At 45.4% G+C, this 20,628-nt stretch overlaps 1 protein-coding gene across 13 annotated transcripts in view; it reads left to right on the top strand.

Annotated features, from left to right (window-relative positions):
• The window catches only part of LOC146891081 (uncharacterized), a 135,160-nt gene that overhangs the window by 79,923 nt on the left and 34,609 nt on the right, over positions 1-20,628 (top strand). For 7 of the 13 annotated variants that reach the window (XR_014998007.2, XR_014998001.2, XR_014998002.2 and 4 more), the window contains 3 exons: positions 4,786-4,918; positions 5,944-6,171; positions 6,821-7,073. The exons of 1 other annotated variant lie outside the window; for it this stretch is intronic. Coding sequence is in view for 2 of the 12 variants with exons in the window: in XM_087898818.1 (XP_087754944.1) it covers positions 4,786-4,918; positions 12,480-12,657 (311 nt within the window). In the remaining 10 variants the exon portion in view is untranslated. Of the gene's footprint in view, positions 1-4,714; positions 4,919-5,943; positions 6,172-6,820; positions 7,074-11,691; positions 11,774-12,479; positions 12,814-20,628 lie in introns of those variants that run through there. 5 more of the 13 variants (XR_014998003.2, XR_014998004.2, XR_014998005.2 and 2 more) reach the window with 5 other exon arrangements.

Below are 20,628 nucleotides of genomic sequence, written 5' to 3'. Positions count from 1 at the left end.
CTGTGCCTCTTTATAGGTGAGTTGAGACCATTGATATTAAGTGATATTAATGACCAGTGATCGATGACTCCGGTCATTTTTTGGGTAGTAGCGTGTATGTGTTTTCCTTCTTTGAGTTGTGCTTGTGAAGGGTCGCTAGATGTCTGAGTTAATGTAGGCAGTGTTGGGAATGTTGGATTCCTTGGGTTGTGATTTTCCTTCTAGTATTCTCTGTAAGGCTGGATTAGTAGCTACGTATTGTTTAAATTTGTTTTTATCCTGGAATATTTTGTTTTCTCCGTTGATAGTGAACAATAGCTTGGCTGGGTAAAGTAGTCTGGGTTTGCATCCATTGTCTCTTAGTTTCTGCAGTACCTCTATCCAGGACCTTCTGGCTTTCATGGTTTCCATCGAGAAGTCTGGTGTAAGTCTGATAGGTTTACCTTTATAAGTTACTTGACCTTTTTCCTTTGCAGCTCTCAATATCCTTTCTTTAGTCTGAATGCTTTGTGTTTTGATTATTATATGACGAGGGGATGTTTTTTTCTGATCCAGTCTATTCGGTGTTCTGTATGCTTCTTGAACCTTCATAGGAATATCGTTCTTTAGGATGGGAAAGTTTTCTTCTATAATTTTGTTGAGTATATTTTCTGGACCTTTGAAATGCAATTCTTCTCCTTCTTCTACTCCAATTATTCTTAGATTTGGTTTTTTTATTGTGTCCCACAGTTCCTGAATGTTTTGTGATGAGAATTTGTTGGATTTGCTGTTTTCTTTGGACAGAGTGTTTAATTTCTCTATGGTATCCTCAGAGTCTGAGATTCTTTCTTCTATCTCTTGTATTCTATTGGTTAAGCTTGTTTCTGAAGTCTCTGTTCGTTTACCCAGATTTTCCATAGCCAGCCGGCCCTCGGTTTGTGATTTCTTCATTGACTCCATTTCAGTTTTCAAATCTTGAACTGTTTCTATTACCTGTTTGATTGTTTTTTCTTGGTTTCCCAGAATTTCATTTACGGATTTACTCATTTCTTCAAACTTTTTGGTATATTTCTCTTCCATTTCTTTACTCATTTCCTCAATTTTTTGTTATACTTATCTTCCATTTCTTTACGGCAGATTTTCACCTCCTGTTTAAGTTCCTCTATTATTTTCATAAAGAAGCGCTTAGAGTCGATTTCTTCTATTTCTTCTGGAGTAGGGTGTTCAATTCTTCTAGTTTCGAGCTCCCTGGATTCTGGCGATGTCATGTTGCCTTTCAGGTTGTTGGAGGAAATCTTGCATTGGTGCCTGCCCATCTCCCCCACTCTGGATGAAACTCCTCAGCACTTTCTGGATAGAACTCCTCAGCACTCTCTGGGTAGGACTTCACAACACTCTCTGGATAGAGCTCCTCAGCCCTCTCTGGGAAGAACTCCTCAGCAGGGCAACAGGGCTAGCTGGTCTTCCCAGGACCCAGGAGACAAAGGGCCCGCAGCAGTGGGGGGAGGGGAGGGGTCCCTTGGAACAGCGAAGACCCTGCCGCAGAAGCTGAGGGGGGAAGGGCTGTGCTCCCTTCCCGGACAGGCAGGCAGGCTGCCCAGGCTAGCACCCACTCACCTCTCTGGGAAGAACTGCTCAGCAGGGCAACAGGGCTAGCTGGTCTTCCCAGGACTCAGGAGACAAAGGGCCCGCAGCAGTGGCCTAGTCAGTTTTTTCTGTGAACCTTCTGTCTCTGTCATCTGAGGCTAGAAGGACAGGTGGGTTACCACACCTCTCAGGCATATTTTCCATGGATTCTGAACTCTGCTGCACTTTGATACGACAAATACTTTAAACACAGAGGTTCATCTCCAGTCTTGGGGTTAATCTTTTTTAATGCTTGATTGAATGACTTCAAGTGGTTACACCTGAAATCATTTTTTCTGAGACCTCTTCTTCACATCTTTTCATGACACACAGATTGAGGTGGATGTGTTATCTGTGGTAGCAACCTGTGCTCGTCTGCCATGGTTTCCAGATGTGTATCTTCACAGTCCCTTGTGAATCTGCAGAGCATCAAGTCAGAAAGGCAGAGAAGCCCTACCCTCTACAGTGACTTGACCTTTGAAACTGGGTGTACACCTTCCCAAAGACTTACTAGATCTCTCTCTGGAAGGAGGAGGAATCGAAGAAAATGGGAGAATAAGAGTAGGTACCTTGTCTTAGATATTATTGAGATATGTTGCACACACGTATTAAATTATCAATAAAAACACAAAACATGTTTTTTGTTTTTTGACTTTTTCAAGACAGGTTTCTCTGTAGCTTTGGAGCCTGTCCTGGAACTAGCTCTTGAAGACCAGGCTGGCCTTGAATTCACAAGAGATCTACCTGCCTCTGCCTCCCGAGTGCTGGGATTAAAGTTGTGTGCTATCACCGCCCAGTCATAAAAAATTTTCTTAAAGACCCTTCTTTCTTAAAGACCCTTCTTTCTTAAAGACTGGAAATTGACAATATTAGTAGTAAACAGTTTAAAAACAATTTATATAGGAATTTTCCTGTCTGCGGATCATTATGTACAATGGTTTGAAAAGGCAGACGTGAACAGTTTTTCTGAGTAGAAAGGGAAGCTGGGCATGGTGACCCATGCCTGTAATCCCAGCATTCAGGAGGTAGAGGCAGGTAGATTTCTGTGAGTTTGAGGACAGCCGGGGGTACAAAGTGAATTCCAGGACAGTCAGGAGAGAAGCCTTGTCTTGAAAATCAAACCAAAACCAAAATGGAACGGGCAGCCCTGCATTTCCTTATCGACTTGTAGTGACGACATAGCAGCCTCTGAAGATTCCTACGTGACTCACCTTGCTGATGCTGAGCAGTGGAAAGTGTTTTGCAACTGGCTTCACGGTGGCCTCTCCCAATGGCTGCAAGGGAATTCCTTAGTGTACCATTGTCATGGATAGGAAAAGTTTAACAGTGATGCAAAGGAAGTCAGAATGCAACACATAGAATATTACTTCTCAGCTAGTATTCGGGGCTTTGCTTGTCTACCAGTTTCCTTTACAGAAAGGCAGGGGCCAGTGATTAGCTTTGGCCAGTGAGCCATTTCCAAGTCCAGGTAATGAAGAGCACAGGCCTTTCTTTGTACTCTTTAGTTACTAAAGAAAACTATTGTTTAGGGTCGCTTGGCCTCCAATTCATGTCTTGTCAATAAGAACCAAGTATCACTGAGACCTCAGTCTCTTTACGGCTGCTGCCAAGCTTAGCGTACATTGTCTAATAGAAATAACGTGTATTTCCTTTGCACTAGAGTACTTGCGTGGCTGTTGGCCTAGATGGGTTTAAATGAAGCCATGAGCATCTTGTTCTATGCATGTATTTACTTTGGACTTCTGAATTTTCAGTGTTGCCTTGAAATCACTTGGACACGGAGGACATGGCTTGAGTCAGAGAGCTCGGCCCCAAGTTCTCTCACTAACTTTGAGGGAATCGCTTTACAGTACCGAATTCCCAGTCATTTGTATGAAATGGCAAATGGGGCCAGGGAGACGGCTCAATGGGGAAAGATGCTTTCTGGGTGAGGAAGACAGTCTGAGTTTGGTTCCGGGAAGCAGTGTAAAGGTAGACGGAAAGAACTGACTCCACAAAGCTGCCCTTCACATGCTCACCATGGCAACAATAATCACTTTAAAACAGTTTTTTTTTTAACATTGAAAAGCGAGTGGGTGTCACAAGAAAGTGTACTCCTAGTCATAATTCTAAGCTAACTCTTTGTTGTCCCAACTCCAATCTCCTTCCCAGTTAGGGACAGAAAGGAATGTTCCTTGGGTCTCACAGTTGGGCAAATAGAATTTATTTTGCAATGTATACTCTTTCTTTATTTTTACATTTTCTTTGTTAACATTTCATTTTTCCTTTTTGTATTTCTGTATTTTTCTTTAATTAAGAGTCTCTTAGGATAGTGAATGCCAATTCCTGAACATAGAAACTACTCCTCTGACAATTCATGTCCAGATTTTATGTATTTATCCTTAAATATCTTGAAATCCCTGTAACGATATTTGTTCACTTTGGTTTTTTTTTTTTTTAATGATTTATACATTTCTTTTTCTGCTCCTCTCCTTTCCTCTCCCCTCCCCTTCAATCTTCTCCCATGGTCCCCATGCTCCCAATTTACTCAGGAGATCTTGTCTTCTTCGACTTCCCGTGTAGATTAGATCCATGTATGTCTCTCTTAGGGTCCTCATTGTTGTCTAGGTTGTTCACTTTGTAATTGTAGCTTTTCATTTACTAATGGCAATGCTATTTATTTGCAGCACGTGGTATTTTAGTCACGTGGTACCAAGCTGCCGCCTGGAAACCTTGCATTGCAGGATGAAGGAAAACTGGAGATTTTCTTTTGAGGCAGATATACCAGCAGCCATTGATCTCAAGTGTCATTGACCTCTGAAAGTAAATGGCAAGGCAAAGAGCAAACAAAGCCTTAGGCTGGACCACTGTGGTCATTTACACTGTTCCTTGTTTGTCTCTCGAATTCACCAAGAATTCTATTCTCACTGTCTCTCTCTGCTTTATTCCTTTCTTTTTCCTTTCCTGGACTGTACTTGGTCTAGGATGCCTTTCCTTTTAGGGGAACCTAGACTCTTTCTATGCATGAGCTTGTGAGCTGGTAAAGAAGAAACTCTGAAGCTCAGCTCTGAGCACCTCTCCCTCCCCTCTCTCTCGCTGTGTGTGTGAGTGTGTGTGTGTGCACGCTCAAACAATGTGCACCCTCGTTAAGGAAGGTGAACTGCTGCCGGAAGCGGAGGGCAAAGTTAAGTCCACACCTGAAGAACACACTCTGATATACAGATAAACGGAGAACCTACCCCGTGTCCCGAAAGAAGGCTGCAGCAGTTGCGCTGATAAACAGACCAATTGAGAGCAATCGCCATCTCAGCCGCTTATCAGAAGCCAAACAAGAATCGGCACAGAACGTCTGTAGGTAAGAAGTCACCTGAGAAGAAATCCAGGGAGTTCCCTGTGTCCCCTGGGAAAGAGGACTTTGGCAACAGGGCCCTCCCGTGCCCCTGTGCACTCAGACACCGAGAATGTATAAAATAAGGAGTCTTGGGCAGGATCCCACTAGATACTAGGTTTTGGGACAGGGAACACAACTCAGTTCCAGATAATGACAAATTAGATTTGTGTAGAGGTTCCTTCCTTCTTTCCTTCTTCAGTACTTCTGCCTGAATTTTGTGGTTGTTTTCAGAAGGATTGGCGCCCCCAAATGAATGATAGAAAGAACCAATTGACTAGTCTCAAAACAAAACAAAATTCAACAAAGGTCCTTTTTTCCCTCTCTGACTATTCCCATGGAAAGTAAAAGCTGAACCGGCTTGGAACTACCTGACTGCAAAACAATGCTACTTTTATGAAGGGCAGTTAACTTTTCACTCAATTTAAACATGGCTCCACAGAAGCTGTCCAAGTCCTCGAAGAGGATGTGGTCTTCAGACTAGAGACCAGGGCAGAGAAATTTAAGGCTACAAGGAATGTTTTCCTTTTGAACGAAGCAGAAATAAAAATCAGAAGACCACCACTCTCCTCGGATTATGCCAGCGCACACAGTAAGATGTCCTGTTCAGAGACTAGCTAAGGAAGAGAACGCTTGTCTGGTAGTCCTCTCCCTGGCTTTCCAGAGACGGGAAGCTGCTTTGCTTTGGTGATTTCTGAAAACTGGTCTAGTATCTGTAGGAGCACATTTAGATGTGTTTGGGATCCTGCCTAGTTTATACTTAATAAAACATATTTATATTGAGATGGGCACATTGCCAACTTAGTCTTTGGAAACATGCACATCAGCTTTAAATCTCACGGCAGGGAGAGAGAAAACATAGCCACACCATGGAAAGGCTTGTCCTGGGTGAATGAGCAGGGCAAGGGATTTGTGTGACTTTCTTTAAAGTCAAGTGTGGGGAATCTGTTGTAACGTGCCATCCATTTTTTTTCTTCCATTCTGTGTCTCAGGAATCCTTCTGAATACAACCCCCCCACCTCCCGAGAAGAACTAAACCCTTGTGCCATAAAGCTACTGAAGACCACAGGCAGAACTTTCTACGCCGACTACAGTGAATATAGCTTCAGGAAGCCTCACCTCTTTCTCCTGGGAATTCATGCCACCATTAATTTTCACTTAAACACATCTCCTTGGCAGAGGGCGCAGTGTGATAGATCTCGGCATTAACTTTGACTTGGGTATATACTAACTAAATGTATATGTGTTCATACGTGTACCTGCATATGTGTGTACATGTGTATATGTATGTGCAGTGTGTATGTGGGTGCAAGTTTGTGCATGTGTGTATGTGTGTTTGCATGTGCATGCCTGTGTGCATGTGTGTACATGTGTGTGTGCTTGTGTATGTGTATATGTGTGTATGTGTATATGTGTGTATGTGCATGTGTGTGTAAGTAAAAGGATAACTTTTGGGAGTTGGTTCTCACCTTCTATCGTATTAAGAGGTAGAGTCTGTCTTCTCATTTCTGATGCTATGCTGTGTACCCTAGGTTAGCTTGTCCTGTATGCCTCTAGCTGATTCTCCCATCCTGCCTTGCTCCTCACATTAGGAGGACTGGGATTTCAAAAGCAAATTTCAGAAACATGCTGTCATATCAGGCTTTTTATGGGATTTCCTGGATCAGACTCGGGGTGTCAGGGTTGGGTGTCTAGCTTTTACCTGCTGAGCCATGTTCCTGATACTGATCACTTTTTTTTTTAAAAAAAAATAAGAGAAATAACTAGAATTCAAATAAACCCAAGCTCAGCAAAAGCAACTTCAATTAGATGGCAGTTCTTTGGAGACAAGGCATATATCTTATTTGCTGTTTTGCTTTCTGTTTCCAGCACACCGGGCTTGGGTTAATGACTGTTGCAGGATGGGATCAGACACCGCTGCTGTGGCCACATCATCCCTCCTTAATTTGTGCTGGGCATGACCGCACAACCTAAAGACGATGTCAACCTCAGGAAAGTGGCTCTTTCCTTCGCTGCTACCTGAATATGGGCACTAATGCGATTTTTATTTTGAAAGCAGTTCATTACCCACGCTCACAGTGATGTGGCCAGGAACAATAAATAATCAACATGGGTGTCCATAGCAAGTTTTAATATCTTTTTAAAGTCTGCACGCTGCTCCAACTGGTCCACAGAGAAAATCAGTATGAGGAAGCTGGGGAGATAGCTCTGGTGATAAGGCGCTTGCCCTACAAACAAAAGGATCTGCCATCCCTAGGTGCTACATACGTCCAGTATGATGGTTTCCATTTGTAATCCCAGTGTCAGAGGGGTGGAGATTAGGAGAATCTTTGGGACTCACTGGCCCTGGGGCCTAGACAAATCAGTGCGTGCTAATCCAATGAGAAACCTTTGTTTCCAAAATACAAGGTAGTTGTCCCCTGCGGTGTCCCGCGCTACCGTCTCGCCAGCAAGAACCACACGGAACACTAGGATCCTTCTGCAGAATAGCTTTATGTCTCTTGGGAGCAGAGCATAAGCCAACACGGCCGTGGGGACCCAGATAAGATGGAACCCATCCCTTATAAAGGAAACAGACCCTGCCCTGGACGTGTCATTCCCGGATTGGCTGACTGCTCCCAGTCCCAGGTGAAACCTCGGGAGTAGGCAGGGACGCAGCGGTAGAGAGTTACAAAGCACGTGCGCTGAGATTAAAGGCGTGTGCCGCCACACCTTGGGGTCACAGAGGTCAATCTCTACCTTTGTTCCTAGAAGCAATGGAGAATGTGGTCCGGCCCTCCACATATCCCCCTTTTTTTACTTCTTTGCAGAAAGGCAACTCCCTAGGAAGGTAAAGATAGAGGTCGCACTTCCCAAAATGAAAACATAAAAATGGGCTTACACGGAATCTGTCCCTAGGCTCATGACACCTGGAACCTATCCGGCCTGCCCTCTGCCATTTTTCTGGGAAAGGGAATATACAGCAGAAAACCCTTAAGCAGAGCGACTTATCTCTCAGAGAGGGCCATTCTCTGTGCGATGCTCTTCAGCTCGACAACCTTCAGGGCTAGCTAAGCCAAGCACTCTACCCTGTGCAATGGACCACAGTCCTAGGGGTGCAGGAGCTGGTTGGCTTAAACCCTACTGCTTTAGATAACCACACATCAGTAGAGGCCCCCTGTTTCAGGGCAGCCAGCGCTTGTGCAATAACCACTTTGTCCCTACAATTTTGGGATTTGAGTCAGCAGACCATCCATAGGAAAAACACTAATCCATAGCATAGGACTGTTCCAAAACATTTCCACCCCCACCCATTCTTTGAAGTAGGGGAATGAGAGACACGGCCCAGGACTGAAGTCCTACGGCCAAGCTTATAAATCATATCTAGGACAGTAGGGAGGGGGCCCAAAATCTTATTGGTTGTAAAAAATCGGGGAGACACAGCCATCCTATGGTTGACTGGTAACAACTTCAGGAATGCTGAGAGTGTCCTCCATCGGTGCTCTGTCATCCATCCGCAAAATGGCAGGAGGAACAGCAGCCAGGTCCTCAGGCGAATCCGTGTGTTGTGGATCACTCTTCACTGTTCGGGTCAATCACTCTGGCAGCCAGAATGGGCTTTCTTGATCCTGTGGGAAAACACAAACAGCTCCCCTGGATCTCAATAAGATGGGATCCGGGCCTTTCCATTCATTAGAAAGCACACTTACAGCTGTATCGGCTATCTGGCGGTAGGCGCCGTAAGGGTAGTTTGTCTGGGCAGCGGCATAGTGCCCTCGCCCAGTCAGGAGGTCAAATGTCCATTGCTGTTGTTCTGGAATTAAGGCCTGAGCGTTAGCTCTGGCCTGTTCCTGGGCTACCTCGTGCCACAGCGCTTTCCATTCCAAATATTGACCCATGCTGATGAGCGATGCTTTTGCAACTGTTTCCCAGTCCGCTGGAGTCATGGCAGACAAGGCCAATCTATCCAACTGGGCTAAGGTAAAATTAGCAGTCACTCCATACTTTCTGACTGACTCTGCTAATTCTTTGATTTGATTGTACTCCACAGGTGCATGTAATCGCCCATTTTCCCCTTCATAAACGGGGAAAGCCAAGTGTAGCTTTCTCTTGACCTTATCAGGGATAAATGAAAAGGTCTTTGGCCCAAGGCTTTCCTCATAAGGAGGCGCCGAAGGGGCAATTGAGGGAAGATGTAGCCTATAATGAGGCGGATGGACCGTTTGGGATAACCTCATGGCCCTGCCGTTGGCTAACTCTACTTCCTCCTCTGTATCCATTTCTCCTTCCTCTTCTCCTGCAGAAGACTTTTGGCCTTGTGGGCCAATATTCTCCCCCATTTCTACTTCCTTAGAATTCCTGGAGGGTCCTTTTTCCTTAATTTTTTCTCTCACGCGCGCGTCTAACCTCCCACTGCATTCAGTTTCTGATATTCTGTCCTGAATTTCCTCCGCCCTTGCAACAACCGCTTGGCAAGATTCATCTTTTAAGCAATTTTTGATGGAAAATAAGAGAATTGCTAAGATAAGCATCAAGGCCTGTATGAAACCTTCCCAATGCGGAGACAAGTCGAGCTCAAAACCGAAAAATCCAGGAACAGACATTACCTCTCTGATATGCAGACCCTGCAGTTCTGAATCCTTCCTGAATCCAAAGTGAATCCAAGAGATCCCCGTCGGTGCGATGGTCAGGATTCCTCGGCGTCCCGAGGGCTTCGGCACCAGATGTCCCGCGCTACCGTCTCGCCAGCAAGAACCACACGGAACACTAGGATCCTTCTGCAGAATAGCTTTATGTCTCTTGGGAGCAGAGCATAAGCCAACACGGCCGTGGGGACCCAGATAAGATGGAACCCATCCCTTATAAAGGAAACAGACCCTGCCCTGGACGTGTCATTCCCGGATTGGCTGACTGCTCCCAGTCCCAGGTGAAACCTCGGGAGTAGGCAGGGACGCAGCGGTAGAGAGTTACAAAGCACGTGCGCTGAGATTAAAGGCGTGTGCCGCCACACCTTGGGGTCACAGAGGTCAATCTCTACCTTTGTTCCTAGAAGCAATGGAGAATGTGGTCCGGCCCTCCACACTGCGGTGTGACACCTGAAATGCTCCTCTGGCTTCTGGGTGAAAGTGCACCCCCTTATGATGTGACAAAACTTTTCCTCGGTAGATGAAACACATCTACTCACCCCAAGTAAGGAACACATGACAGGGCAAGCTGTAGCTACCACCCAAATCCAACTTAGTGAACCAAGGAGTTTTATTGGGGTTACTTACAGGAGTATGGGTGATGGGGCTCCTTATAAGACTGCAGGGGAGGGATTATTTACAGTAGCAGAAATGACTTAAACACAGCTTTATCATCAAGGCCCACCCCAGCATGGGTGACAGCTCACAGAAACTCGACAGCCTGGGTCACATGGCATAGCCTACAGACAGCTCAACAGGTTGGAGATCGGCCTTTCCTTTGGGTGCCCCAGGTAGCCTAAACTTCTGGTAGGCAGCTCGACCGGTTTCTGTTCTTCCAGGCAGCTGGTCTACTCTGAGTCTTCTTTGCCTCTGGCCTCTGCTGACTCTGACAGGGAAGGGCCTAGTGAATCTGGTCAGTTTTAGGGAGTTCTCGAAGCTCTTTTTGTTGTTGTTGTTGTTACTTTATTGTTTACCTCCCTGCTTAAGGAATGTCCCTGCAGGATGGAATGCTTTAATTGGAGAGGAGAGGATTATCTAACATTCCTGCTCCCTACACACATCTGTGCTCACCAGGGTTACACAGACAGACAGACAGACACACACGCGCGCGCGCACACACACACACACACACACACACACACACAAACACACACAACATGAGTCAAGCATGAAAGAATTCAGGAGGACAGGTGTTCTAGGTCATCATTGGCTACATAGCAAGTTAAAGGCCACCCTGGGCTATTTGAGACCTTGTCTCAAAAATGAAAAAAAGAAAAGAAGACAAAAATTGGCATGAAAGACTTAAAAAGGCGATACAGATCTTTGCTACCTCTTTCAATTTTTAATTTTTGTGCCGTATTCTAAGACTTCATTAGAATGAGTGCTGGCCATCACTCCTTATGCTGTGTATTTTCTTTCCCCAACCTGGAAGTCAACGGGATTTTCTCCGTGAATTGCTTCCGAGAAAGCAGCATTGCAAAGCTCAGTTGACTGAGTGAAATGATATCCAGGCCAGGTTGGGTAGTCATGGCCTTGGGGGAAAAAAAAGAGAGAAATCAAAAATAGTAGGAATATTCATCATAAAACAGAAGTCTGGAAAGCTGCCCATGCTCTTTGAAAATGTTCTCACCAAATAATTCAAGTCCCTGTTCAGATCTGAGTGGGTAAAATTCCAAAACCAGTTTCTCTAATTCAGAAGAAAAGAGAGAGGGTGGGGAGAGGAAGACATGGGAACAGAAAGGGGGGAGGACCCACATTTGTAACAGTGATCTAATTCTGCTAATAACGAATTTACTTGTGAAGATTAGATAATTTATTAAATACTTAATCACAGGCTTCTATCTAAAAAGAAAAGATTTTTTTTGGTGGGTGCATTTGGAGGGATCTAGCACCAGTTACTGCTTTTCTCTCATGGTTTGTGTGACCCTGTACGTGTGTGAGCTTGCTCTGCCTCCCTCTCCTCGGAATGAGTCTGAGAAGATCTGTTGACCCGAGATAAAATATCAGAGGACTTTGAAGCCCAGTAAATGCTTTACCTGTCTGAGGTTTCATTATTATCTTTGCTTCTCTATTTAGTCATTTTCTAGAAGAGAGGAGAAAAACGGCTTATAAGACATTGTAGAAACATTAAAATTCAAATAAAACACAAGCCAATGCATGCTGACTGTTAAGAAGTTTTCTGTTAATTGAATCATTTTCCCCACTGGTTTGCATAAAACATGATGATTGGTTTCCACGGGGGCAGGTGGCTCACAGCAAAGCAAAAATCACACTGAGAAGTACAGAGTGTCTTCAAGTAGTCATTTAGAACCCCAAAATGGGTCATAGGTGAGTAGGAAACCTGACAGTGGGTGCCCTGGTGTTTTGAAGGGAGAGGCTTGGGTACCAGAGCCTTCAACCAGACTTGGAGGAATTAGAATCTTTCTATTTGTTGTGGGAGGCAGATTCTCTGAATAAAGGAGGGGAGTTCATTCACAAACTCAGGGTTTGCTCGGAGACTACCAGCTACGGCATGGATTCTAGAGATTCAGGCATGGTCTGTTTATTTATTACTGGTTATCTATTTATTTGGTTTTGAGATAGGCTTTTGCCCTATATAACCCAGCTTGGCCTTGACCCTCCTCTCAGGTCCAGGTTGTCTTTGCTTTGATCCTCCTATTGCAGCCTTCGAAGCACTAACATTGGAGGCCTTTGCTACCATGCAAAACAGCAAAGCAGTAGATGTATCCAAAAGCATTAAGGCCACGTAGGGCTTTTGGAGGTAGCCGAAGAAGGTCAGGGACAGCAGCCAGCTTTTCTTGTCTGTAGGCAGGCCCAGTGGATCTCACAATTTTTCTCACTCTCTCCTCCCGTCCCTCTCTCAGAAGGCATCCCATGCTCTCTGACGAGCCCTCCCAGGAACTGTTTCGAGTCTCATGGGCTAACTGGCATCCACCTGAAATCCCAGAACACTGCAACTTCTGTGTGCCGGATCCTGACGAGCAGTCGCCGGCTGAGGACGATCATCTTCCTCAGAGGAAGAGCGGACAGAAGGAGAGATGATGGGTGCGCTCCTGGCTGTCCAACCGGTTGTCAGTGTCGCTCCTGTGGGGACATCCCTAGGTTATCGCGCAAACTCCTAGCTGCTTTTTTCCTTTGGAAAGAAATACCACTCATCTTCAAAAACAGATAATAAAATGTAGGCTCCGAGACGTTAAATAGTTGGCCCACCGTCCAATAACTGAGGTTTACCTACTCGAATTCAAACTCCTTCTGCAGAAGGGGCATTCTCATCTCTGTCTCACATCTAAGACAATGATTCAAACCTTAGCGGTATCAGAATCACCTAGGGAAAGCCCCTTGACCCCAGAGTCTCTAGGTCAGCAGCTCTTGGCAGGGGATGGGGTGCTGAGATGAGCTTTTCAGCAGGCTCCCTGGTAATGCTGAAACTGCAGGGCCCTAGAGCAGTGGGGTGACCCTTATCCACAGGTACCGGTACCCAGCCAGGCAGGGTCTATATAATTTTCAGTATTCTTCCTGCCATTGCAGATGTTTAACATAGACCAGTACAGATGTTATCTCCCCCCCCCCCCCGGTCTGTGTGTGTGTGTGTGTGTGTGTGTGTGTGTGTGAATGTGTATAAGGGAGAAAGAGAGTTTCTGTATGATGTATGCATATGTTTTTCAGCATGCAAAGGCTCATTTTTCTGAGTATCATCTTATATGGAAAAAAAATCTAAGGAAAGAGACGGTTTCTCACAGCCCCCTCGGTCTTTGCGCTTTATCTGAAATTGTGTACACATGTGTGGCCTCCAAATGATGGAAGCTTCTTGAAAACACATCTGGGATCTTCATAGTCATAGTGGGTTTCTTCTCTCAGGGGTAAGCAGGTGGTGATTTAACGAACTTATTTCGCCACAGGTAAATAGACTGGCTGCCAATGTAAAGATCTTGTGGGTTAATGTGAAGATCAGGGTGAGCTGGGTGGTGTGCTTAGAGTGTAGAATCTGAAGAGACACTCATCTACAGACTTGTTAGGCACTGAGTTACTGAAGTCATCGGACACTCCATCTACATACATTGCCCAAGATGGTTTTTATTGGCAACTGGACTTCAACTTTGACTAGCAATAGTTTTCGCTCTCACTATTTCCAGGAACTGGCGTTGCATTATCTAGAACCGTGACTCTCCAAGGCCACAGTATTGTTATTCATTGCTTCAGGTGTGCAAAGTTTCTGTCTGTCACAGGCTAAGCACGGAGCCAGGTGCTGGAGATACAGAGACACATACTATGGACACATTCATCTCAGCCCCACCTTGGCTTTTTTAGAGGTCTTGAAGGATTGCTGCTGGGGCTGGAGAACCTTCAAGAGCAGTATATCAATGGTTATAGACCTAAGAAGGTAAGGAAGATGATGTAATACAGACCAAACATTGTTGCAATTTGGAGATAGACTGTAACTGGGAGGGTGCATGGATGTGAGGAGGTGGCCTTTGATGGCTTGTGCTTTTGGTGGCTTGTCTAATTCCTGGCCCTTGGCCCCAGTGGTTGGGCTCATACTCTAGCAGGTACCTCTTTTCTAGAGACATGACCTGTATCAATGCACACTCCTCTCCTCCAGATGCCTGGAGATCGTATCTGCTGCACAACTTTCTGAGGGGATGCGAAAAAACACTAGTGACCTCAGACAGGACACCAACAATAGACCACAAAAAGCAATTCCATTCAGGTCTGTCTCAGAGAAACAGTGAGTTGGGGGTCACTCACTGAAGTGCGGATAACTTGTACAGCAGAGTCATTGCAAAGTCCATTCTAGCAAGGGGTGATGGCTCATGGCAGCTGTGTTTCTGGAGTTCCACGCTCAGCTTGGAGGAAGCTCATGAAGCTGTCTATTACTTATATAATCGTGCAGAGAGAACTCCGGAGTCTTCTAAGTTCCTTGTGAGCTTTGTGGGTTCTCCACTCTTCAAGCTTCTGCATTTCAATCCAGGGGAAACAGATGCAAAATACCGTCCTCTTAGGTGGCTGTGTCCCCTTGGATGGGCAGCAAACACCCATTCATCAGTGCTTCTTCTCAAGGTTGACAGCTTTTCAGGTGCCTTTTCGGCCTAGGGCTTCATCAACTGAGGCCGTGGCTGGCCTTAGTTCTTCTCCCCATTTTTTTCTCTTCCTTTCTCCTTCAAGAGCAAAGACCTGATAACCATTTCCACACGTGCCTATCTTGTTCTGGTGCTCTGCGTGGAGAGCTTTAGGCTTAAGACAGGCCAGGAGAACTACAGTGTTGATACTGTCAACACCCGTGGCCTTGATGGCTTTTTGATTCTCCTCCAACCTCTGGACAAGTCACTCCTGATTTGCAAACCACACAGCTGAAGGCCTGAAAGATTTGAGAAACTTTGCTTAAGTACACTCAGCGGCTAAGCTGAAGCCAGACTGTGAACCTTTCTCTTCTGTCTGGAAGGGTGCTCCATCCCTTACGACGTCAACCGGAAACCAGGAGAAATAACAGTCGCGGCAATTTCTTTCTTTCTGTCACTAGAGTCTAGATTCAGTGGTGATGGAGGTAAAGAAGCGGCAGTTTCCCGACTGTGTGAGGCGTGCTTTGGAGGGGGCGGTCAGGACTCATGAATCATGGAATGCCTGGCAGGACCACTTAGATTTTCTGTTCTGTGCGACGCAGATCAGGAACAATGCGGCCACTGAGGGCAAAGGAAAGAACAACAGCAACAACAAAGAAGACAGATGCTTGCTATGGTAGAGAAGACATTTCATATAATTAGAAAGAGCTGGATCCTGAACAGGAGTAAGGTGAATTTTCTCACTACAGCCTGTCTTGCTGTCAGGGACTCGTCTTAGGCTAAGTGGAAGAGCCCTCCTTGGACTCTGCGTCCAGCACCTGGCATGTGGCACGGCTCCAGGATCACACTAAAAAACGAACGGCTTCTGCCTCCTGTGGCTGAATGGTTTTTTGAAGGCGGCTGCTAAAACGGTTCTGCTTGGAGCCTCCTCTGCAAACTGGGTCAGCAGGTCAATTGGGCCTTTTATATGCCAACCAGGCTGCCCCTACTTATGTCTAGGGTCAGATCTGGGACAGAAAAAGACTCAGGCAAAAGAAATCCATTTAGAACTTCCCCGTGTAGACTCTGGTGCTGTGGAGGAGCTGTTCATTATTTATAGACTGCACAATTGTGTTTTGCACAGTAACCTTATTTGGGCATCTGAATAAGCAAAGGCTAAGAGCAGAGAACAAAAATGCATTGATTTTTTTTTCTTCTCAAATGAAAGGTAGATGGGGCGATTTTATATTTATGGATTTCTGGCCGGTTGTTACTCAGACATCTAGAGTTAGAATGGAATTAATCCTCTAATCTATACTAATGGGGATATTAAAAGTACAGTTGTCTGTTTTTTTCTAAATTCATCTTTTTGATATTTTTAATATATTCCACTGTAGCCTGGCATTGTACAGGGGAATAATAATAATATTTGGCATGTGTTAGATGCTTATTATGATTGGGATAGGCACTGTACTGAAATGCATTTATCCTTATTCAGTCTTTATTCTATACAAACGGGACGATGTATAACTCCCATTTTCTAGAGGAAAAAGTTGAGGCAGAGAAAAGTACACTGAGCGGTTGAAGTGAATCCTATTGCCTCATCCAAGTCTTTGGTGCTAGGTTTTTATGTCATAGGACTGCCCAAGCCACAGTTACCCAGGAAGGCTGTACACAAATTCTTGGTCCTGTGACACCGAGTTGATTCATGCTCATTGATGTTTTTGGTCACTTTAGAGTTAATTTATTTAAGCAGTGCTAAATATAACGGAGACTCTTTAGGCTGGAATCCTGGGTAGGGATGATGGAGGGGCAATCAGGAAAGGCTTCCTGGAGGAGGTGATGATTGAATTCGTCAGAGAGAGAGAGAGAGAGAGATAGATATTTGTGTGGTAGAAGTTTCTAGACTAAAGAAACAATATGTACAAAGGTTTGAAGATTCAGCTCAGCATAAAACACTCAGCGCCTGCTGGCCAGAGAAGCAATGGAGTAACCGAGGCGGATGGTTTACAGTGAGGCTGCTGTACGTCATTGCTGCTATGACCACACACATGGGCCCATAAGAAAACTCCCTTCCTTACCCTGGAAATGAGAAAACAGAAGCTGGAGAAGGAAAATAATTTGATTTATAGTTCAGTCAAATGAAAGCAAGTATTGGAGTCTAATTTGTCCCCTAGCATGCCTGTGGCCATATTACAAGGCTAGGTCATATGTCATGTGTGATTTTAACTGTGAGACAAGTTAATTGGTCCTTTCCTTTGGGTGAAGCAGACCCAGGCCCAGGATAACCCCACTGTCTGTGACAGAGGCGGTTTTTTGTTCAAGACCAGAGGAAGGAAATAGAGTATTGAAGATGCCCTATACCTTAATGATCATTTATTTTGTTGTGTGTGTGTTTGTGTGTGTGTGTGTGTGTGTGTGTGTGTGTTTGTCTGTGCACGTGTATAGGGTACCCACTGATGTCAGAAGAGGGTTTCAGCGGCTCTGGAGGCGGTTGTGAACCACCTGACATGGGTGCTGGGAACTGAACACTGATTCCCTGTAAGAGCATGAAGCATTTCCAACCATAGAGCTATCTCTCCAGCCCCAAGAGTTCCCCATTTCTGAAAGAGAGGAGTCTTGAGCTTTTTGTGGTTATGAGTTCCCTATGCAGCCCGGGCCAGATAGACTTCTTCATTCCTAGGCCCATTAGGTCGAAGCCTCAGAGACCCTCTCTTTGGAGGTCAGCTTTTGCTTTGACTCCCACACATCTGTTACACACATGATCTCTGCAAGGGAAGAAAGGTGCTTATCCACCAGGTGAAGAGAGCATCTTCCTTTTGAATGTCTTTTCTCCCGCCAGGACTTTGGCACAGGTCATGACGAGAGTGCAGTCAGTGAGAAGTGGAGGTTCCTGTGAAGCAGGCTGTCTGTCACCCCTCAGTTCTGACTGTGTGAGCTCCACGCCTAGGTAAAGGCTCAGTTTGCCTGATCTTTCAATTTGTTGAGAGAATTCAGGAATTGTCTTAAATAGAAAAGCCAGTGTTCAAAAGGCAGCGAATCCAAATTGCTTGGTAAGAACCTTCCCTGCTCCTCAGCCTCTTCTGAAGCCCCCTCCTTTCCCCGTGAGTCAGCTGGTAGAGGCTTTGACTCTCCATCTTCGTTCACGCTGACCTTTGCTCTAACCTGCTATCTGGTTAGCCTGAACGCTGTGGGACTGGTACAATGATTAACTAACCCAATGGCTTTCCAAATGGTGGTGTACACCCATTCAACCACACTCAGTCAATTTGAGGATATATGAGGAATGCCACAGGAACTCAGCCAAGCCACCTGCAGCTGACGGTTGTCACAGAAAAGGAGTCAGAGCAGAGGGCCAGAAGGTAAGAAACCCGACAGTGTGGACGGTGAGTCCCACGTGCCCTTCTGAAGTCACAAAGCCACGGTGCTTGTGCTTACGTGCCCTGTTTTAAGAATATGACTTAGGGAGTTGGAGAGATGGCTCAGTGATGAAGAGAACCAACGGCTTTTCCAGAGGACCCGGGTTCAATCCTCAGGGCCCACATGGGAGCTCATAACTGTCTGTAATTCCAGGATCCACCAGCCTCACACAGTTGTACACACAGGCAGAAACACTAACACAATTTAAAAAAATAGAAAAAGAAAAGAAACTGGTGTGTGTGTGTGTGTGTGTGTGTGTGTGTGTGTATGTGAGTATCTGTGGAAGTGACCATGGCATGGAGAGAGATGCCAGTGGTCTCCGGGGACTTTTTCTATGTGTCGGGCCTGGAGGCTGCAAGCAGTGGTGTATTTAAGCCCCCACAGCAGCTCTAAGCAGTTGGGATTATTGTGGTTCTGAGTTCTAGGGAAGTTTACTGCCTTGGCAAATGCCTTGCAGCCAGGCAGGGACAGGGCAGAAACCTTTCCGAGGTTGACTGAGAACATTATTACCCGTTCCTGGTGAATTCCCTCGCAGAAACGAATGAGAGGAAGCAGCGGGGTCTCTGAGTTTTGTTTCGGGGAGGACCCCAGCACCGGCAATCCAGACAGGTGGGCAGGTGACAGCTATTTTGGAAAACATGTTGAGAGAGCAAGCACAGCTTTGGGTGCTGTTTTTTTCTTCAGAACAAAATGTTTCCTTCCTTACTTCTGGGAAAGATACCTCTGACACTATTGAGAAAGATGTAGATTTGAACTGAATTTTATGGACCACCCGTGTATCAAATGTGCTGAGTTCAACTCAGGTGATGTTTTATCCAACAATCAATTATTTCCATTGGATCATGTGCCTTGGTGTGTGGTGGGAAATAGCACAGAGGAGAAATTATTTGTGTTGGAGTCTGGAAAAATGTGGCTTTCAATCCCGAGCTAATCCCTAAAAAATGTCCATGGATGCTTTATGTAGCCTGTCTGGATACCAATCTCAGCTTCATGTCCATGACTGCCTTATGTAGCCTGTCTGGATACCAATCTCAGCTTCATGTCCATGACTGACTTATGTAGCCTGTCTGGGTACCAATCTCAGCTTCATGTCCATGACTGCCTTATATAGCCTGTCTGGGTACCAATCTCAGCTTCATGTCCATGACTGCCTTATGTAGCCTGTCTGGGTACCAATCTCACCTTTATGTTCATGGCTGCCTTATGTAGCCTGTCTGGGTACCAATCTCAGCTTTATGAGCTCAGAAATACTAAACTTAGTGTAACTAGTGCTCTGGGAAGAGTCTGGGACATGGTAGATGCTTAATAAAGCCATGTTGCATGCATAAATGAATGAGGAACGATTGGAGAATGATTTTGCAGAGCAAATGGGTCCCCAAGTGTGTCTGCAGAATTTAATGTTTAAAGGAGGAAGGGATTGCATGGGAAAGGAAGATAGACATCAGCATGGTGAAAAGGATTCCAGGCTTGAGGGACAAGGAAAGATCATCAGAGAGAACAGGAGGATGAGTAGGTTCAGGGTGCCACAGGGACTTTCTTGTCCTGATTTCTCAGAGCCCCGTGGCTTGCTGGGTGCTGACACCCTTTTATCAGCTCCTTTAGCCTCAGCTCTCAAAGCACTCCAAGTGTTAATTAACCCTGCTCACTCCTACTGAGACAAATATCATCTATCTGCCTTTTCCAGATGAGCAAATCCAGACACATCAGATGGTTTTCTAGGGCAGTGCCCAGGCGGGTGCCAATTTCCAACCTGTCTCAGAATTGCCAGTCTTAGGATGAAGCGGAAAGAAAGCTTAGGTTCTTTGCTCATATGGACAAGAAACCAAAACCTAGTATGATACTGAAAATGATTATAAGTGGCTTTTAGACATAAGCAGAGAAAACCAGCCTACAAATCACAATCCCAGAGAACCTAGACAACAATGAGGACCCTAAGAGAGACACACATGAACCTAATCTACACGGGAAGTAGAAAAGACAAGATCTCCTGAGTATATTGGGAACATAGGGACCATGGGAGAGGGTTGAAGGGGAGGGGAGAGGCAGGGAGGGGAGCAGAGAAAAATGTAGAGCTCAATAAAAATCAATAAAAAATAAAGACTCCAGTATCAAATAATAATAAAAAAAACCCCATGCAGTCACACCAAAATGCCACATAACATTCCTGCTGAGGTAAGCAGTAGAAACAGCAGTTCTGTGATGCCTGAGATGCACAAAAGAAGAGATTTCCCTAGGTCAGTAGGGGCCCTTTAGGATACTCTAGCTGGGATGGGGAGGGTGAGAGAAAGTGAGTGGGTAGAGAGGAATGAAAGATAAATAACAGATGGGACATCAGGGTAGGAGCAGCCCAAACTGAAGAGAGGTAGAAAGGTTCATTCAAATGGAGAGGGAAAGGTCCTAATGGGTGGATGCTGTGGGAGTACCTTCCACTCCTTCAGCCAATAGTCACTAAAGTACGAGCCCATGGTGCTACGGGAGCGCCTTCCGCTCCTTCAGCCAATAGTCGCTGAAATATCAGCCCACTGGGGTGTGGTATATTTCTCTTTAAAAAAGAGCG

This window comes from Myodes glareolus, chromosome 19, assembly GCF_982192425.1.
Source record: "Myodes glareolus chromosome 19, mMyoGla1.1, whole genome shotgun sequence".
Lineage (NCBI taxonomy): Eukaryota > Metazoa > Chordata > Mammalia > Rodentia > Cricetidae > Myodes > Myodes glareolus.
The sequence above is the reverse complement of the archived record's forward strand: the minus strand, read 5'-3'. Positions and strand labels throughout refer to the sequence as shown.